This window comes from Gallinula chloropus, assembly GCF_964237585.1.
Source record: "Gallinula chloropus genome assembly, chromosome: 2".
In the NCBI taxonomy this organism is placed as follows: domain Eukaryota; kingdom Metazoa; phylum Chordata; class Aves; order Gruiformes; family Rallidae; genus Gallinula; species Gallinula chloropus.
In genome coordinates, this window is record NC_140086.1 from 112427751 (window position 1) to 112442383 (window position 14633).

The following is a 14633-nucleotide window of genomic DNA, read 5'->3' on the forward strand; positions in this document are numbered from 1 at the left end:
TCGTGTGCTGCCATCTCTCTGCACACCAGCACATCCTGGGGTTTGCATTTTTCTTCAGGGTCACTTTGTGATCAGGGAAAAGCCACTCACATCACTGGTAATGGGATGATGGGCATGGCTGGAATAGGGGGCATCTCATGACAGCTGCCAACCTTCTTTTTGTCTTTAGACATTCGTATCAAATTAAATACATGACATTGCTTTGTGTAGTTAGTAAAGAACTAAATCCACATTAAAATGAAGGCTTTTGCAACTCATTTGGCAGGGCAGGGAGAAATAGATTGTGTTAAGTCTATTTTAAAATTAGAGATCTACTGAATCTAGACTGAGGTCTTCAGTCGGTGTGTGATCCTTAATTGTACAGTTGTGCTGGCAGGGCCTCCAAATGATCATGAAGTTAGGTAAACTGTGAAAACTGTATTTCTGTTGCAGTACCTTTATTCTCTTGTGCTAACTCAGAGTACGGTTTGTCTGTAGGGTTTAGGGGAGCATAGAAACTTTGCTGGTAAGGTGTATTGTTAATGCTTTCCTACTGTTAACTTGTATACCCTTGAGTAAGGAAAGGATCGAAGTAATTTCTTGTTGCAATGAAGGTAGGAGATAAGAGACATCTGAAAGCTTTATTTCTATGTAATGCACGTATTTTGGTTGTCATCTCAACAAAAAATTACTTCTTTCTGTAGTTGAAAATGGTGAACACTGTGACTTCACAATTCTGAGGAACATGTTGATAAGGTAAGTAACTTGCAGGTAACTTTAAGTTCTAGTGTGTTTGAAAGACTGGAAGGTCATATATTGGAGAAAAAGGTTTTGAGCTAGCAAGTTCACATTAATCCCCATATTTTTAATTGTAAATAGTGTCTTACACTTTGTGATACCTTGTTTGACCACATTTAGCAAGTAGAGGTGGTGGGGGATGATTTTGTAAAATAGTTCTCTTTACTTTCTGATTACTTGTTCTTGAAAATTGTGATAAAAGTGCAAAGCATGACTGCCTGTGCTTCATTGTGTTAGGCGCTGAGTCGTCTTCTCACAGCAGCTCAGTAAGTGACATCTGCTATAACAACTGCTGGTTTGATCATTAAACGTTGCTTTTCTGCAAGCAGCTGGAAAAGTATTAAAGGAAGCTAATGTTTGTATCTGAGTCTTGAACTTCATGTTTAGCTTTTGCAGACTTAAAAGATAGAAACAAGGACTTTTTTTGGCTTATTTCTTGGCTGACAGGCTTTGATGCACCTTGTACAGTAGTAATATGCAGTCTTCATGCCTGTTTTCCGAGTACTTGCAAGACAGAACTCAAGCTTTGCAGAGATTAGTCCAGTAAGTTAATGTTTGAAATATTACAGATTTGAGATAGTTTAGTGAGAAATAATCTGGTATTTCTGTGACTTTGCTGTCTTGACAGCTCTGTTCTTAAGAGAAGAATGACAACATTGTAAGGAATGGCACGTTAATGGAGGGGTATAATCTAATTAAGTCAATTTTGCAAAATGAACAAGGACTGAATTTTCAGATTGTATTTTCAATCTGTGCACTAAGCTGCTCAATTACACTTATTGACAGAACTCATATGCAGGACCTGAAGGATGTCACTAACAACGTACATTATGAGAACTACAGAAGCAGAAAACTGGCAGCTGTTACATACAACGGTGTTGACAACAACAAAAATAAAGGGCAGCTAACAAAGTAAGTTCTTGTTAAGGTTGTATTGCACTTGAATCTTTTCCTTGGGTGGGTTTTTTGTTGTTTTGAGTTGGTTTTTCTTTGGTTGGTGATGTATTTGTGTGGTGGGATATTTGGTTTGGGGTTTTGGGGGTGGTGGGGTTTGATGGTTTTGTTTGTATTTATCCTCCATTCAGTTGCCTCTTTATTGTGTTCTGGTCTGAACACTGTGTACTTCTGTTTTACTCACAGTTTTTCCCCCACTAAGGTTTCCACTAGTTTATCTGAACATATTAGATAACTGGCTTTTAGTCAGACTCAGTTCTGATGAGAATCTTTACATTTACTATTTCTGTTTGTAAGTTTTATTTCACTTGTAAGTTTTATTTCACTGGTACTCACTGCAAAGTTTTTGTGCATTAGTGTTTTTGTTTTGGTATATACACTACTTTCGGAATTATTGGCTCTTTCACTGTGAATTTCACCTAATACTCAGCATCAGGGATGTTTTTTTGAGAAGAAGGAGTTAATGTTTGTTTAGAAAGTATGAAAACCCAGATCCACTGTCGCTGTCTTTGAAATGCTGCTGCTTATCATGGCAGGGGAATTGCTGCAACATCTTTATCTTTTGTTGTTGTTGAGGAGAGTTGCAATGCAGGGGTTTTTGGTTTTGTTATTGTTGGTCTTTTTTAACCCTAGTATGTCATGTTAATTACCTCTGACAGCGAGCTGTTTGCCAACCTGATGAAATTATTGGAAGATCTAAAAGTAGGCTCTACATTCCTTTTCATTTTATAATGCCATTTGAGAATAGCTATGCTTTTGTTTCCTGCTCTACATGTGCAAATGTATAAACAATAATTAGTGCTTAAATAATTAGTAATTAGTGATTTTTTTTCCATTTGAACTAAATTTAGAGAAAAACTTCTCAACCAAAACATAGGATTGTGTTCTGTTTAGCTAATGATATGCCAAAAGGTACCTGTTCTTCCTGAGAAGTCCTTAGAATTAGATATAAATACCTTCTGTTCTCCTCTGACAGCTGCAAAGCCTCTTCTCACTAAAGGGGTGTCTGTTCTGCACTGCCTTAATGCTTTGAAAATGGGTGTGAGGGCATGATTGAAGTGGACATGATTCTAGTTTCACCTGGCATGAGCCTACACGAGCCCTCTTCAGCATTGACAAAAAAATATAATAGTATGTGTCAGTTACATCAACTCTTCAAAAGTTTAATTAAGTTTAGCGAAAGTTTGAAGTGAGGTCAAGCCTTAAGAAGAATAATCTTCAAGTATGTGTATCCATAATGCAGTGGGTACTTTTCACTGTCACGTTTCTTGCCATCACGTTACCTCTCGCATCACAAGACTTCTGCATGCATGCAGCAAATATATTAGAAATATTTCTCAAGCTGCACTTGTCCCCAAAACAATACAGGCTTGTTGGTAGAGAAGAGGAGGAGTTTTAAGAGAACTGAATGAGGTAGTCAGCGTGGAAAAATTGGAGTAAGGGGTATGTAAGGTAGTTTGTACATTTGAAAACAGCACAGGTGGCACATTAGGGAAGAAAATGTCCTTCAGTGCAAGAACTTGAGCCAGCTTTCTCTTTGCTGAGCTGATAGTGTGTTAATAGTAGCACAGAACAGAAAACTCTGTATTTGCCCCAGGACTTCTGACTTGCTGTTAACTATACTTTGAACAGTGCTGCTATTAGCTCTTAGTGAAAAATGAAACCTTTACATTGCAATTTTAGATATCAGAGGATTTTTTTTGGATTTTTTTTCTCTTCGTTGTTTAATATTATTTTTATCCCTTTCCAAATCTTAGTATGTTTTCCTTAGATTCAAGAAAAGCCTTAAATTTAGTGATAACACTTTCACCACTTTGTTTTGTGCCTGCTTAGATTTGTGTTAATCTGCACCTACAGACGTAGTCTGTAACCTAATTCAAAGTAAGGATTTGTTATTCTGCACTCCTTTTAAAAGATTAACAACGTTAAAAAAAAAAAAAGACCATATTATCAACATAAGATGCATGTTTTCTAGAAATGCGCCTACCAGAAAGTTTTGAAATTTTTTTGACGTTCATTCCTTCCCCAGTCAGTGACTGATAGCACTGCTGTGGTTTACTTTTTAGCCAGGATTTGTGCTAAAGAGGTCTGGAATTACTTTTTTTTTTTTTTTATATCCTGCTCTCTCTGGTCACTCTGTTATATCACCTGAATATTTCTAGGTAAACATGCCTTTTTCTCTGTTAGAAGTTGCTCAGAACACTGTGGTACTGTAGCTCAGAAGTGAATAAATACAACTGATGCTCCTAGCTAGCGAGTTTTCTTTCTTTCAGGAGAAGAAATAAATAACCAGTGTTTGTTTGATTCAGACATCTGAAAGGTAGCAAAATAGTAGTAAGAAATATTTCTTGTAAGAGCCTTTCCTTAGAGTTTGTTTCTCCAAAGACAGGATAGCTCAAGTAAACAAAAGTGACTGTGTATGTGGGTTATCAAGCAGCTGATGCTATTCTTGTCTTGTTACCTTATTCATATGTTGAGTTGCAGGGGAGTTTTTTTAAGCCTTAATATGTTTTTTTTGCTTCTATGTGTGTTTTACTTTTGAATCTAGCAGAGTTGGAGCAGCATAGAAGGAATTTTCTTAATAAGCATGTGTCTGGAAATTAGTTGAAAGAGGGGAGAACAGCTTTTAACAGTTTGTCTGTGCATCCCCCTAGGAATTTTATGCTTCCCTGCTTGCCTTTTGCAAGAAGTGTTTGTGTCGCAAAGTTTAGCAATATTTGAATTGTCCTCTGGAAATCCGATTCTTTCATGGGAGACAGATCCTATACCTATATATGAGCATGGAGACGTGCTCTGACGCTATCTGGTGGTATTACAAGCATACTGTTAAACACAGATACAACCTCTGGCTCTGGAGACTCCTGAACTGCTGTTCTGCAGGCTGGGAAGGGTATGTGTAAGAGGAGATGTACAGCACAGCAGCTCTTGCACTTTTCCGCATGTATCTCCTACCAGCAGCTGTTGGAGACTCGATTGACCTCTTATACCTTTAAAATAGCTGTAATTTTATGTTCCCAGCAGGTCCTTGTTTTTCATGCAACTGTTAAGATACTACTTTGAGCAAGAATGTGAATACAAATATTAGTATGTGCTACAAGTTTTAATAATAATACTGTGCAGAGGAATTGAAGCAGTTTCTTCTGTCCAGTTGTTCATTTTCTCTCTGATTTGTCCCCTTTGACTTGGTGAAACTTTAACTGACTGTTCTACAAGAAACTCATTGACCTTAGAGCAATCAAATGCATGTACTTTCCATGATTATGGAGGGGGTTTTGTGTTTTAGGTTTGGTGTCTCATTTCTTCACTATTTTGACATCATCCCATCCATTAAAAAAAGCAAAATGTCAAGGCTAACCTTCACATATGGGATAACTTGTCTCTTCAGCCTGCGTGGTAATTGTGATGTCACACGTGTACTACATGATGTGCAATAATTTACATTTTTTCTCTGAGATTTGACTTTTAATTTGAGAAACCTTTTTGTTTTGCTGTATGAAGCCGCTACCTTCAGTGAGTCTGAAAGTCAAACCTTTTTTGTATGGAAAGCCGTGCTGTGCACTGTACAGATGAGCCTTATCCATCTCCTGATCTGTCCGGTAACGTGTCACACAGGGTAACAAAATACACAATGCACAGAGGTCCTTCTAATTCCTTTAAGCTTAAACTACTTCTCCCTCCTTTTACCTACATTTTTACCGAATTCTGTGAAATAGTTGCAATGTTATTAAGCCCATCCTACTATGTGGTGAGACTTAATACCAGAATCTTGTTTTCGGACCCTGCCTCACCCCCCTGTTCCTTCCAGCATTAGCGCAGCGCTAACACAAGGCATGCTCGGGTTAAGCATCCTGCTCCGGGGAGGTGACCCTGCCAGCTCAGCCTTTTTCTCAGCTGAGTTCAGCCGCCGGTGAGACCTCTGCAGGCCATGGAAGCCAGGTGCCCTTTTTTGGGGAGCACATTCAGAAGAATGTTCTCTACTAGGTGACAGATTTTCTGAAACGACCAGATAAGCCTCGATTAACGGCATTGGTTTCCGAAACCTTGTTCACAGCAAGTGGTTCTTCACGTCACTAAAACATTTCAGATGGCTTTAAAACCATGTGTATTGTAGGGAAACTACTCCTGAAAGTATCTGCACATCAACCCTGCATTAAAATTTACATGGTGTAGTGATTTACGAACTGAATTTGAAATAAATATAACAGGCTTTAACTAACAGTCTTTCCTTTTACTGTGAAAAATTTGCTTTTGGGGGAGCACTTAATTAGCTTTAGGAATCTAATAATAATGAATTTACTTTTTTAATTATTGCTTTTTGGTTTTGTGGTTTTATTTAAGCATGCTAAGCTAAGCCTCTGTATTTTTTGTTTTTTAGATTTGACACAGTTGAAGGCATGTAAGTGGTCATTTAAATTTTTCCAAAAAACTTAAAGACAAAAAATCTTATAAACACAAAAAGGGTTTCACTGTTTAATGTTTCAAATTTAAAACAGTTTCCTGTTCTCCCGCTTTTGGCATTGTTTTTTTTCACTAGCAGTCTCTCATTTTTTGGTTCTAAAGCTGTGCTAATGTAAACTTTTAGGAATTTATAAATACTTTCAGTGACAAATAGTCTTTTAAAACCTATTCTCTTTAGAAACATTTTGGCTAAGCCTCAAGCCCAATTTGGTCAAACTTCAATACTGAGTAGAAGTGGATAAATTATTAAATTCCCCCAGTTTTTATCTATAGCTCCACCACCTTTATATAGATGCTAATAAAGAATTAGTGGAAATTTTGTTCTTATTTGTAAATTTGCAACTCTTGATTGGATTGGGGAATTAGTTACTTTACTCTCTTCTGACCATGGTTTTATCTTATTACTGGCTCGCAGAGGTTCCACTTTGCACATATCTAGAATAAGTTCTAATTTTTACACATTAACTTAGAGGTCTGTTTTAACATACTTCCTGTTACATCAGTTAAATGGTTTTTATGTCTTTGTTTACTGGTTTGTTGTTTTGGTGTGGTGGCTTTTTCCCCCGTTCATCTCTTTCTTTGTCTTTGTTCAAGTCCCTTGTATCGTCTTATCCTGAAATACAGGGTGATATGGGTAAAAGCACAATGATTTTACCCACATCACATACTTAAGACCTAACAAAACCTGTTGTGACCGATGTTGTAAAGCTCTCAGCTGTACATGCTTGCTTGTTAGTCCATCAAATCCTCTGTGCAGACTGATATATTCTTTTTACCACTTTTTCAAGCACAGCTCACATGACATCCCTATTAAATTAATAGGTTGTCAGTATGGTTCTGCTTCCCATTCAAGTCTGTAGAAACTGCAGCAGTGCACATATATTCTCTAGATTAATTTTTTGAAGAGCAGATACATTTGAGAACTTTACACTTCTAAAAGGTAACAACAAGAAAACAGTCTTGTTTTGACAGCTGGCTAGCTTCCACAAGCACTGCTACTCACCTCTTCTTTCCTTTTCTTCTTATTTTTGTGTATTATTGTACATACCTGTGTTTTAACTTTTTTTTTCCTTGACAAAAGTTATTAACAGTTGGCCTTTTGAAGGGCTAAAGAAAACATCAGACTGAGGACCAGTTTGAGTCTCATATATCATACAGCATTTTAGTCATCAATCCAAGCTTTGCAACCATTATTTTTTTTTAATGGAAATACCTTTTTTTCCCTTCCTTGCCCCCCACCAATTGTCACTTTTAAAATGCTGGTATTTGAGGAAAGAACGTGACCTTGAGTTCCTACGACACCGAATCCTTTCACTGTACAGTTAGCTGGTGAAAATGGGCAAACAGGAAAGATAAAATTAATCATCAAACTAGACTTTGACTATATTTGATATGTATACATATATATAACTGCTGTTCCTTTAAGAATGAATGGCAAATTCTGTATCAGAATAGACACTACTAACTAATCTTCAGTCATCACTGGAGGGTAGTAAACTCCTTTTTTTTTTTTTTTTCCTCTTAGAATTTTTTTTTGTATTTTGCATGATTTGAATCAGAGCAGGGTTGGGGTTTTTTGGGGGTTTTGGTTTTTTTTTTTTTTAAGAAATGAAAACAAAAGAATTATTTTTGATAGGGCTTGCCACCTCTATTTTAAATTTGCTGGTCTGAGTGGCTCTTGCCTATCCTCTGCTGGTTGATGGTAACAATTCCAAGTCTATTCAGTTCTTCATTTTTCCCAACACGAGAGTTAAAACTCCGTCACTTTAAAGCTGTACATGCTCCAGACTGAAATGAGGCCAGTGATTTGTTTTGATTGCTCTTTGTTGAATAGCAGAAAAGTTTCAAAAGACTGTATGAAGCAATCATCACCAGATCAAAATCATTCCTTTTTATTGGATATTTAATGTGAAAATTTCTATTTAAAACCTGCCACACCATACATGGATAGCAGGCTTGTGTACAGCTTTCAAAATTCAGTAGAATCCAGGAAAGTAGTTACCATAAAGTGGACAGGAAGATTAAAAATAATGTACTTGATTTTTATACATTAAGTCTGAGTAGCTTTCTAAAGGAAAATCTTGCAACTAACACTTGCATGAAATACTGATGTTCAGTTGCCCAGATGTTTTGGTTGGGGGTTTTTTAGTTTTGGGTTTGTGGTTTTGGTTTGTTTTTTTTTTTTTTTTTTTTTTTGCAAAGTTGCTATCTCTTCAAAAATATGACCACAGCATTCAACACAGTACAGAGTTATAATGCTAACTTACTCTCGGGCTCACTTTGAACAGTGAAGACTTAGAGAGGAAATGGAACTTTTGTCTGCAACACTCTTGAAACTTTTATTTTCTGTCTGTTGATTTTTGTGTACGCTTGAACTGGAAAGAAAAAGATGCCTCAAGATCCCTTGGAAGATGCAAATTTTTTTTCTTTTGTAACTGGCTTCCTCTCTTCCCATCACCAGGTTCTACTAAAGATAGAAAGTCAAGATTTTCTGTTAACCTAAATGTAATGTTGTGGGGGAGGAAAAGATACTGTATGAAATGTTTAGTGAAGTTTTCCTCAAAAAAACGATTGCAATAAGGCAAATTGAATTTAAGCTAGTAGTGTGTACAGCCTTCCTTGTTTCTTAATGCTTCAGCGTTTTTGTCTTGGTTTTGCAGATACCCTAATGTAACAGACAGGAAAGAGAGTTCATACTAACTACTACTTCTTCTGGATTTATGGCAGGAGTCCATTGGCACAGATGGAGGAGGAAAGGAGGGAGCATGTAGCCAAAATGAAAAAAATGGAAATGGAAATGGAACAGGTGTTTGAGATGAAAGTCAAAGAAAAAGTTCAGAAACTGAAGGACTCTGAAGCCGAGGTAATCAAAATTGCTTAAAACCCAGTAAGCTTGAGGCTGAATGAATGTAGAGGTGATTCTCTCTCTCAAGACTTTGCAACATAACCTCTGTCTGGGAATTTTGTTTAAAGGCAATATAGTTATGTCTTTCCTGAAAAGGTGTAAGCCCAAACTTAAAGTAGAATTTTAATGTTTGCATGCATTCTCTTTTTATTTTCACAGTCAGAGTATGCTGAAATACTCCCTAACTTTCTTACCCTTTCTTCCTCTACTTTGGAATATCTTATGCCTGTTTTTATGGGCTTTAAAAAGTTATCGAGACTTTTTCTTGGTTTTCATAAGCTAATGTAGTAATATATGCATATTAAAAAAGCTTATCGGGAATTTTAAATCAGAAATCATCTAAACAAGAATTGCTAGATTAAGAAAGAGTCAGGAATATGTTACTGTCTGTTTTTGGTGTCATTTGAACAAACATATATTTTATGGACATTTAACGCTTAATTTCTGTCACCTCCAGGTGGAGTCCTCACAGTGAAACTTTATTGGTTTCAGTCAGCTCTCAAAGTGATCTTTTAAAGAGAGTGTTACACAATTGCATTTAAGTAGAAAATGAATGTTAGGCTTTGAGAAGGCAGCTTGTCACAAGAAGCCTAACAATAGAGAAGTTTGAAGTTGTCAAAGTTGCTAAAGAAAGTTTCAGAGAAAGTGAAGAACCTTGGAAGGTTACTTGAAATGCTTGGCAGCCCAGGCTTTGTAAGCAGCCAAGGCATGCTGGGTCAGAGGAAAAAAACCAAACCGCTAGTTGTTTTTTTTCCCCTTATGGAGAAACAGATAGATAAGCATAGAATCACAGAATGGTCTGGGGTGGAAGGGACCTCAAGGATCACAGAGTTTCAGCCCCCCTGCCACAGACAGGGCTACCAACCTCCAGGCCTGGATCTACATGAGGTTGCCCAGGGCCCCATCCAACCTGTCCTAGAGCACTGACAGGGATGGGGCATCCACCACCTCACTGGGCAGCCTGTTCCAGCACTTAACCATTCTCTCTGTAAAGAACTTCCCCCTAATACCTAATCTAACCCTTCCCTGCTTTAGCTTTAGTCCATTCCCCCTTGTCCTGCCATTATCTACCCTTTTAAAAAGTTGATTCCCCTCCTGTTTGTATGCTCCCTTCAGGTACTGGAAGGCTGCAATGAGGTCCCCCCGCAGCCTTCTCTTCTCTAGGCTGAACAAGCCCAGCTCCCTCAGCCTCTCTTCATAGGGGAGGTTATAAATGTGACCATACACCTGTCAGGATTCTAGCATAGATGTTTTGTCTGGATCACAATGCATAAAAAGAAATATTCTTGTTTGCTTTTCAAGTGGCAAGGAGAGCAGGGAGGCCAGAAGTATAAATGAGTTCAAAAAGAGAGTCAGAGACAGAAATTTAGGAACCATCAGTCCAATGACTAATTAAACACGATCTCATGACTTTTTAACTGAGTGCATCCTGTGATCTTAGATTTTAAATGTTCATGCAATTCATCCTTTTTTTCCCTTCACCTTTCATTACTTCATAAACTTCTCTTGTATTTCTCTAAGTGTAGAAAAGTGGGCAATAGGCAGAGCTGAGTATAAAGTGTGTAAAAAAAAAAAATAAATAAAATTGTAAAAGGATATACATTTTGAAGGGTTTCTGTAACACACTTGCAAGAGAGTAAGGAAAGGGGGAGGTTTTTTTCACTCAATTAAAACCCATGTTACACCATGCAAAAGGAATCACTTTTCCTGACAGTGTCTCCAGTCTCACATACAACAAATTTGATTGTCAAGTCTGTCCCATCAACTTGCAGGAGAGACTTCTCAAGCTGTTACAGCACTGTAGACAATTAATTTCTTTATTATACTATTAATATTAATTTCTATATTATACTAATAATCATTCATTAAACTAGTAAATAAATTGTTCCACTTAATAAGGACCTATTTAGGAAAACATTATTAATACAGTGAACATACTATAGGATGAAATCAATGTTTGGGCTTTGTTTCCCCACACATCAAAGATGCTGTGAACTTACACATTTCTGATGCTTTAAGCAGCAAAGTGCAGAGCTTTTTTGTTTGCCTCAAATATCAAAGCATTCTTCAACTTCCTTTTGTTTGCCACAGGTAGCTGTTTGTAACTTGGGGGGCACTTGGGGTGGCTTTTGTTAACTGTAAAAGGAGGCTATGGCATTAATACCCTTTTTGTTTCTGTTACTGGCAATACCTAAAGCATTGGAGGTTTTGGTCCAAGAGTTACTTTCTCTGAAGAGGAAGTAATAACATTGTACTTTCTTGCATTAGCTGCTGCTTGTTGCCAAACTCCAAAAGTCGCTGTCTTCTGCACTTACCTGACTCTGCTCACAACTTTTTCTGTAGCTGCAGCGACGCCACGAGCAAATGAAAAAGAATTTGGAGGCACAACACAAAGAACTAGAGGAAAAGCGTCGCCAGTTTGAGGACGAGAAAGCAAACTGGGAAGCTCAACAACGTATTTTGGAACAACAGAATTCATCCAGGTATAGTGGAGTCTTGTCCTGCAGCTCACAGTAAATGTTCTGTAGAAAAGGCAGTTTCTCTGGTGGTGATAGTCAGAGGTGGTCGACCACTATGGAACTGCCACTTACAAGCCAAGAAAAATCATGAACTGCTTCTAGTTACTAATGAGTATCATCATCAGAAAAATTTTAAAGATTATTAGCTTCTGAAGCAGATTTTAATCTGCAAAAACACCGTATCCATACAGAATTAGATCTATCTATAAATTGTTTGATTGCATCTGACTTCTGAGGGATGAAGAGTTGAGGCTTTCAAAATGAAAGCGTTTAATTCTCCCACTCCTTGGGAGGGGAAATCTAGTGATAAATGCAGTGCTTGACTCCCTGCAGTACAAGTACTGTGTGTATGTTTCATACATTTTATTCCAATCATTAAAGCTGTAGGAAATTAGTATTTTAAAATATGTATGTTAGTGATTTGGTTTGGTTTTAAAGAGTGTGTATGAATGTTTAACTTTTTTTTTATTTATTTATATCATTTTAGAACCTTGGAAAAGAATAAGAAGAAAGGGAAGATATTTTAAATGCATCATTTTGACCACCAGTTATGTATTAGTTGCCAATATGCCAGCCTGGACATCAGTGTTTGTTGGATCCGTTTGACCAATTTTGCACCAGTTGTATCCATAGTAATGGATTTAACAGCATGACAAATTTTTTGTTAATTTTGATGGAGAATGAGATGCCTTGAATTGTCTAGGGTGTTGTGTACTTGGAAAAATAACAGCTCTAAGTACCTTTTTTTCCTGTTTTCCTTTTTCTTTTTTTTAAACAGATGTCATTTTAATGCAAAAGAAAACATTTTACTGTTGTACAATCATGTTCTGGTGGTTCGACGGTTTACAGGATCTTAAAAAAAAAATGCAAGGACTCTAGACGGTTTTTAGTGAGGATAAATTGCCATAATATGATGCAAACAATGCTTATCTATTATTATAATACAAGAATTCCATTCAGTGCAGCATATACAATAATGTAATTTAGTCTAACACAGTTGACCCTATTTTTGACACTTCCATTGTTTAAAAGTACACATGGAAAAACAAAAGTTGTAGGCTTACAGTGCACCTAAGCTTTTTATAACAACCCTTTTATGTTTTGGATTCTTTAAATATATGCTATTCTCATTTAGTAACTTCTTTAGCCAGAAGGATCTCATTACTGCTTCATTTTTTGTAATAACATTTAATTTAGATATTTTTCCATATATTGGCCCTCCTAAATAGAATATAGCTTCTTTCATATGGTAGGAACCAGTGAGTAAAACTTTCCTTTAACTCCCCTTTTACATTTTATGGTAAGTAGCAGGAAAATGCATTTATAGGTCATTTCTAGGCAGAAGTTGTGGAGTTAACTACCAACCTGTTTCTACCTGCGTGCAGTCTTTTCTTTCTTTTACTAGAAATGGGAATATGGCCTCAAGAAAAAACATCACCATTTCGCATTTAGCTGTAATCATATACTGCATTTCTGTACTTTTGTTTGTATTGTAAAAAGTCACATAATAAACAATGTTGTGATGTAACACGCCGCTGTGTCCCACGTTTTAAAAGGAGTTGAAACACCTGAGTGCTGCTCCAGGAAATGCTTGAACTTCCTCTCTTCCACCTGGACTTGATTGACCTGGGCCTTGGATTCATCCAAGGCAGTAGTGTAAGGTACAGGAGGTGCCTGTGGAATCGTTGGATAATCCCATTTCCGTGGTTGTGCTCAGGATCGGGAAAAGGAGGAGCCTGTTGCCCAGAAGAGGGCACAAGTGTCCACGCAGCTCCTGCGAGCTCGGGTTTCAGTCCTCACATCACGCCTTCTGTGAGCTTTGGTGTCCATCTGGATACAGGCCGCCTCTTCCGTAGGTCTCGCGCTTCTGGTAGGCTCGTTGGCAAGGGGGTTGGTGGTGCTGTTGGTTTGACTTGGGTTTCAGTTGTGTCAGTTCTAATAAATGTCACAGCCAGGAACTTGGTATTTGAAATACAGCCTACAAGTTGTTAAAAAATTGATGGGGACTTTTTATATCTGTTTTTGCTGGTGGAACAATGGCAAGTGTCTCTTTGTTTTGGCAGGTGTCCCTTGCATCGCCCCTGCTATCGCGCTGCTTCCGTCCATTTTTCTTCTACGTGAGTTGAGCTTATCAGAAACGCCACTTATTCAGCGAGCTTCCCAAAGACACTGGGACGCTTGCAGTTGCCTATGTAAAGGCGTCCTGGTAACTCCTTTCAAATATGCTGCCTATCTCTTGTCAGAGAAGATGCTGGTTGTCAGTGGGTGGGCATAGCTCTCCCTTTCCAGTGAGCAGAACTGCCAAGTCCGAACTCTTAATGTATCATGGAGGATACACGGTGATGGCATCTGCCCCTTGGGTTTCCGTTTAATTCAGTAAACTGGAATAACCTCTTTTCAGTGGTCTGTGGAGACAGGGCAAGGGGCAACAGCTTCAAGTTGGAGCACAGGAAGTTCCACAGCAATATCTGGAAGAACTTTTTCACAGTGAGGGTGCCAGAGCCCTGGGACAGGCTGCCCGGGGGGGTTGTGGAGTCTCCTTCTCTGGAAATACTCAAGACCTGTCTGGACACTTGCCTGTGCGACCTGTCCTAGGGAACCTACTTTGGCAGGGGTTTGGACTTGATGATCTCTTGAGGTCCCTCCCAACCCCTATGATTCTGTGATAAAGTAAAGAACGAGCAAGAGTTACCATCTCGGAGAGAAGCTGCACATTCTGCATTGCTTTTAGGACTCACCGAAGCCCAGGTTCTACTTACTGCCTGTGGGTGTGCCCTTTGGCTCTGAAAAAGAGATTTCATTCCTCAGGAAACTTTTTAGTCATGCTTATCGTCTCCCTCCCCACTCCTACATCCTCCCTCTTCCCCACCCCACCCCCCGGCCCCTCAGGGTAATCAGAAACTAATATAAGCTCTGGTTAGATCTTCTGCATGATGAAACATCGATACTTATTAACATAGCATTTGTATTTGAATTAATATCTAGAACATAAAGAAATTAAGTGTTTTGAGGAGCATTGT

At 38.0% G+C, this 14633-nt stretch overlaps 1 protein-coding gene across 2 annotated transcripts in view; it reads left to right on the forward strand.

The window, feature by feature from the left end:
* The window catches only part of SEPTIN7 (septin 7), a 63892-nt gene extending 50732 nt beyond the window's left edge, over positions 1–13160 (forward strand). The window contains exons 8-13 of one of the 2 annotated variants that reach the window (XM_084280512.1): positions 684–735; positions 1564–1689; positions 6107–6127; positions 8917–9052; positions 11438–11577; positions 12101–13160. In XM_084280512.1, coding sequence (XP_084136638.1) covers positions 684–735; positions 1564–1689; positions 6107–6127; positions 8917–9052; positions 11438–11577; positions 12101–12140 — 515 coding nt within the window. In that variant the 3' untranslated portion in view covers positions 12141–13160. The remainder of the gene's footprint in view (positions 1–683; positions 736–1563; positions 1690–6106; positions 6128–8916; positions 9053–11437; positions 11578–12100) is intronic. The other variant, XM_084280513.1, reaches the window with a different exon arrangement.
* The last annotated feature ends 1473 nt before the right edge of the window (positions 13161–14633 follow it).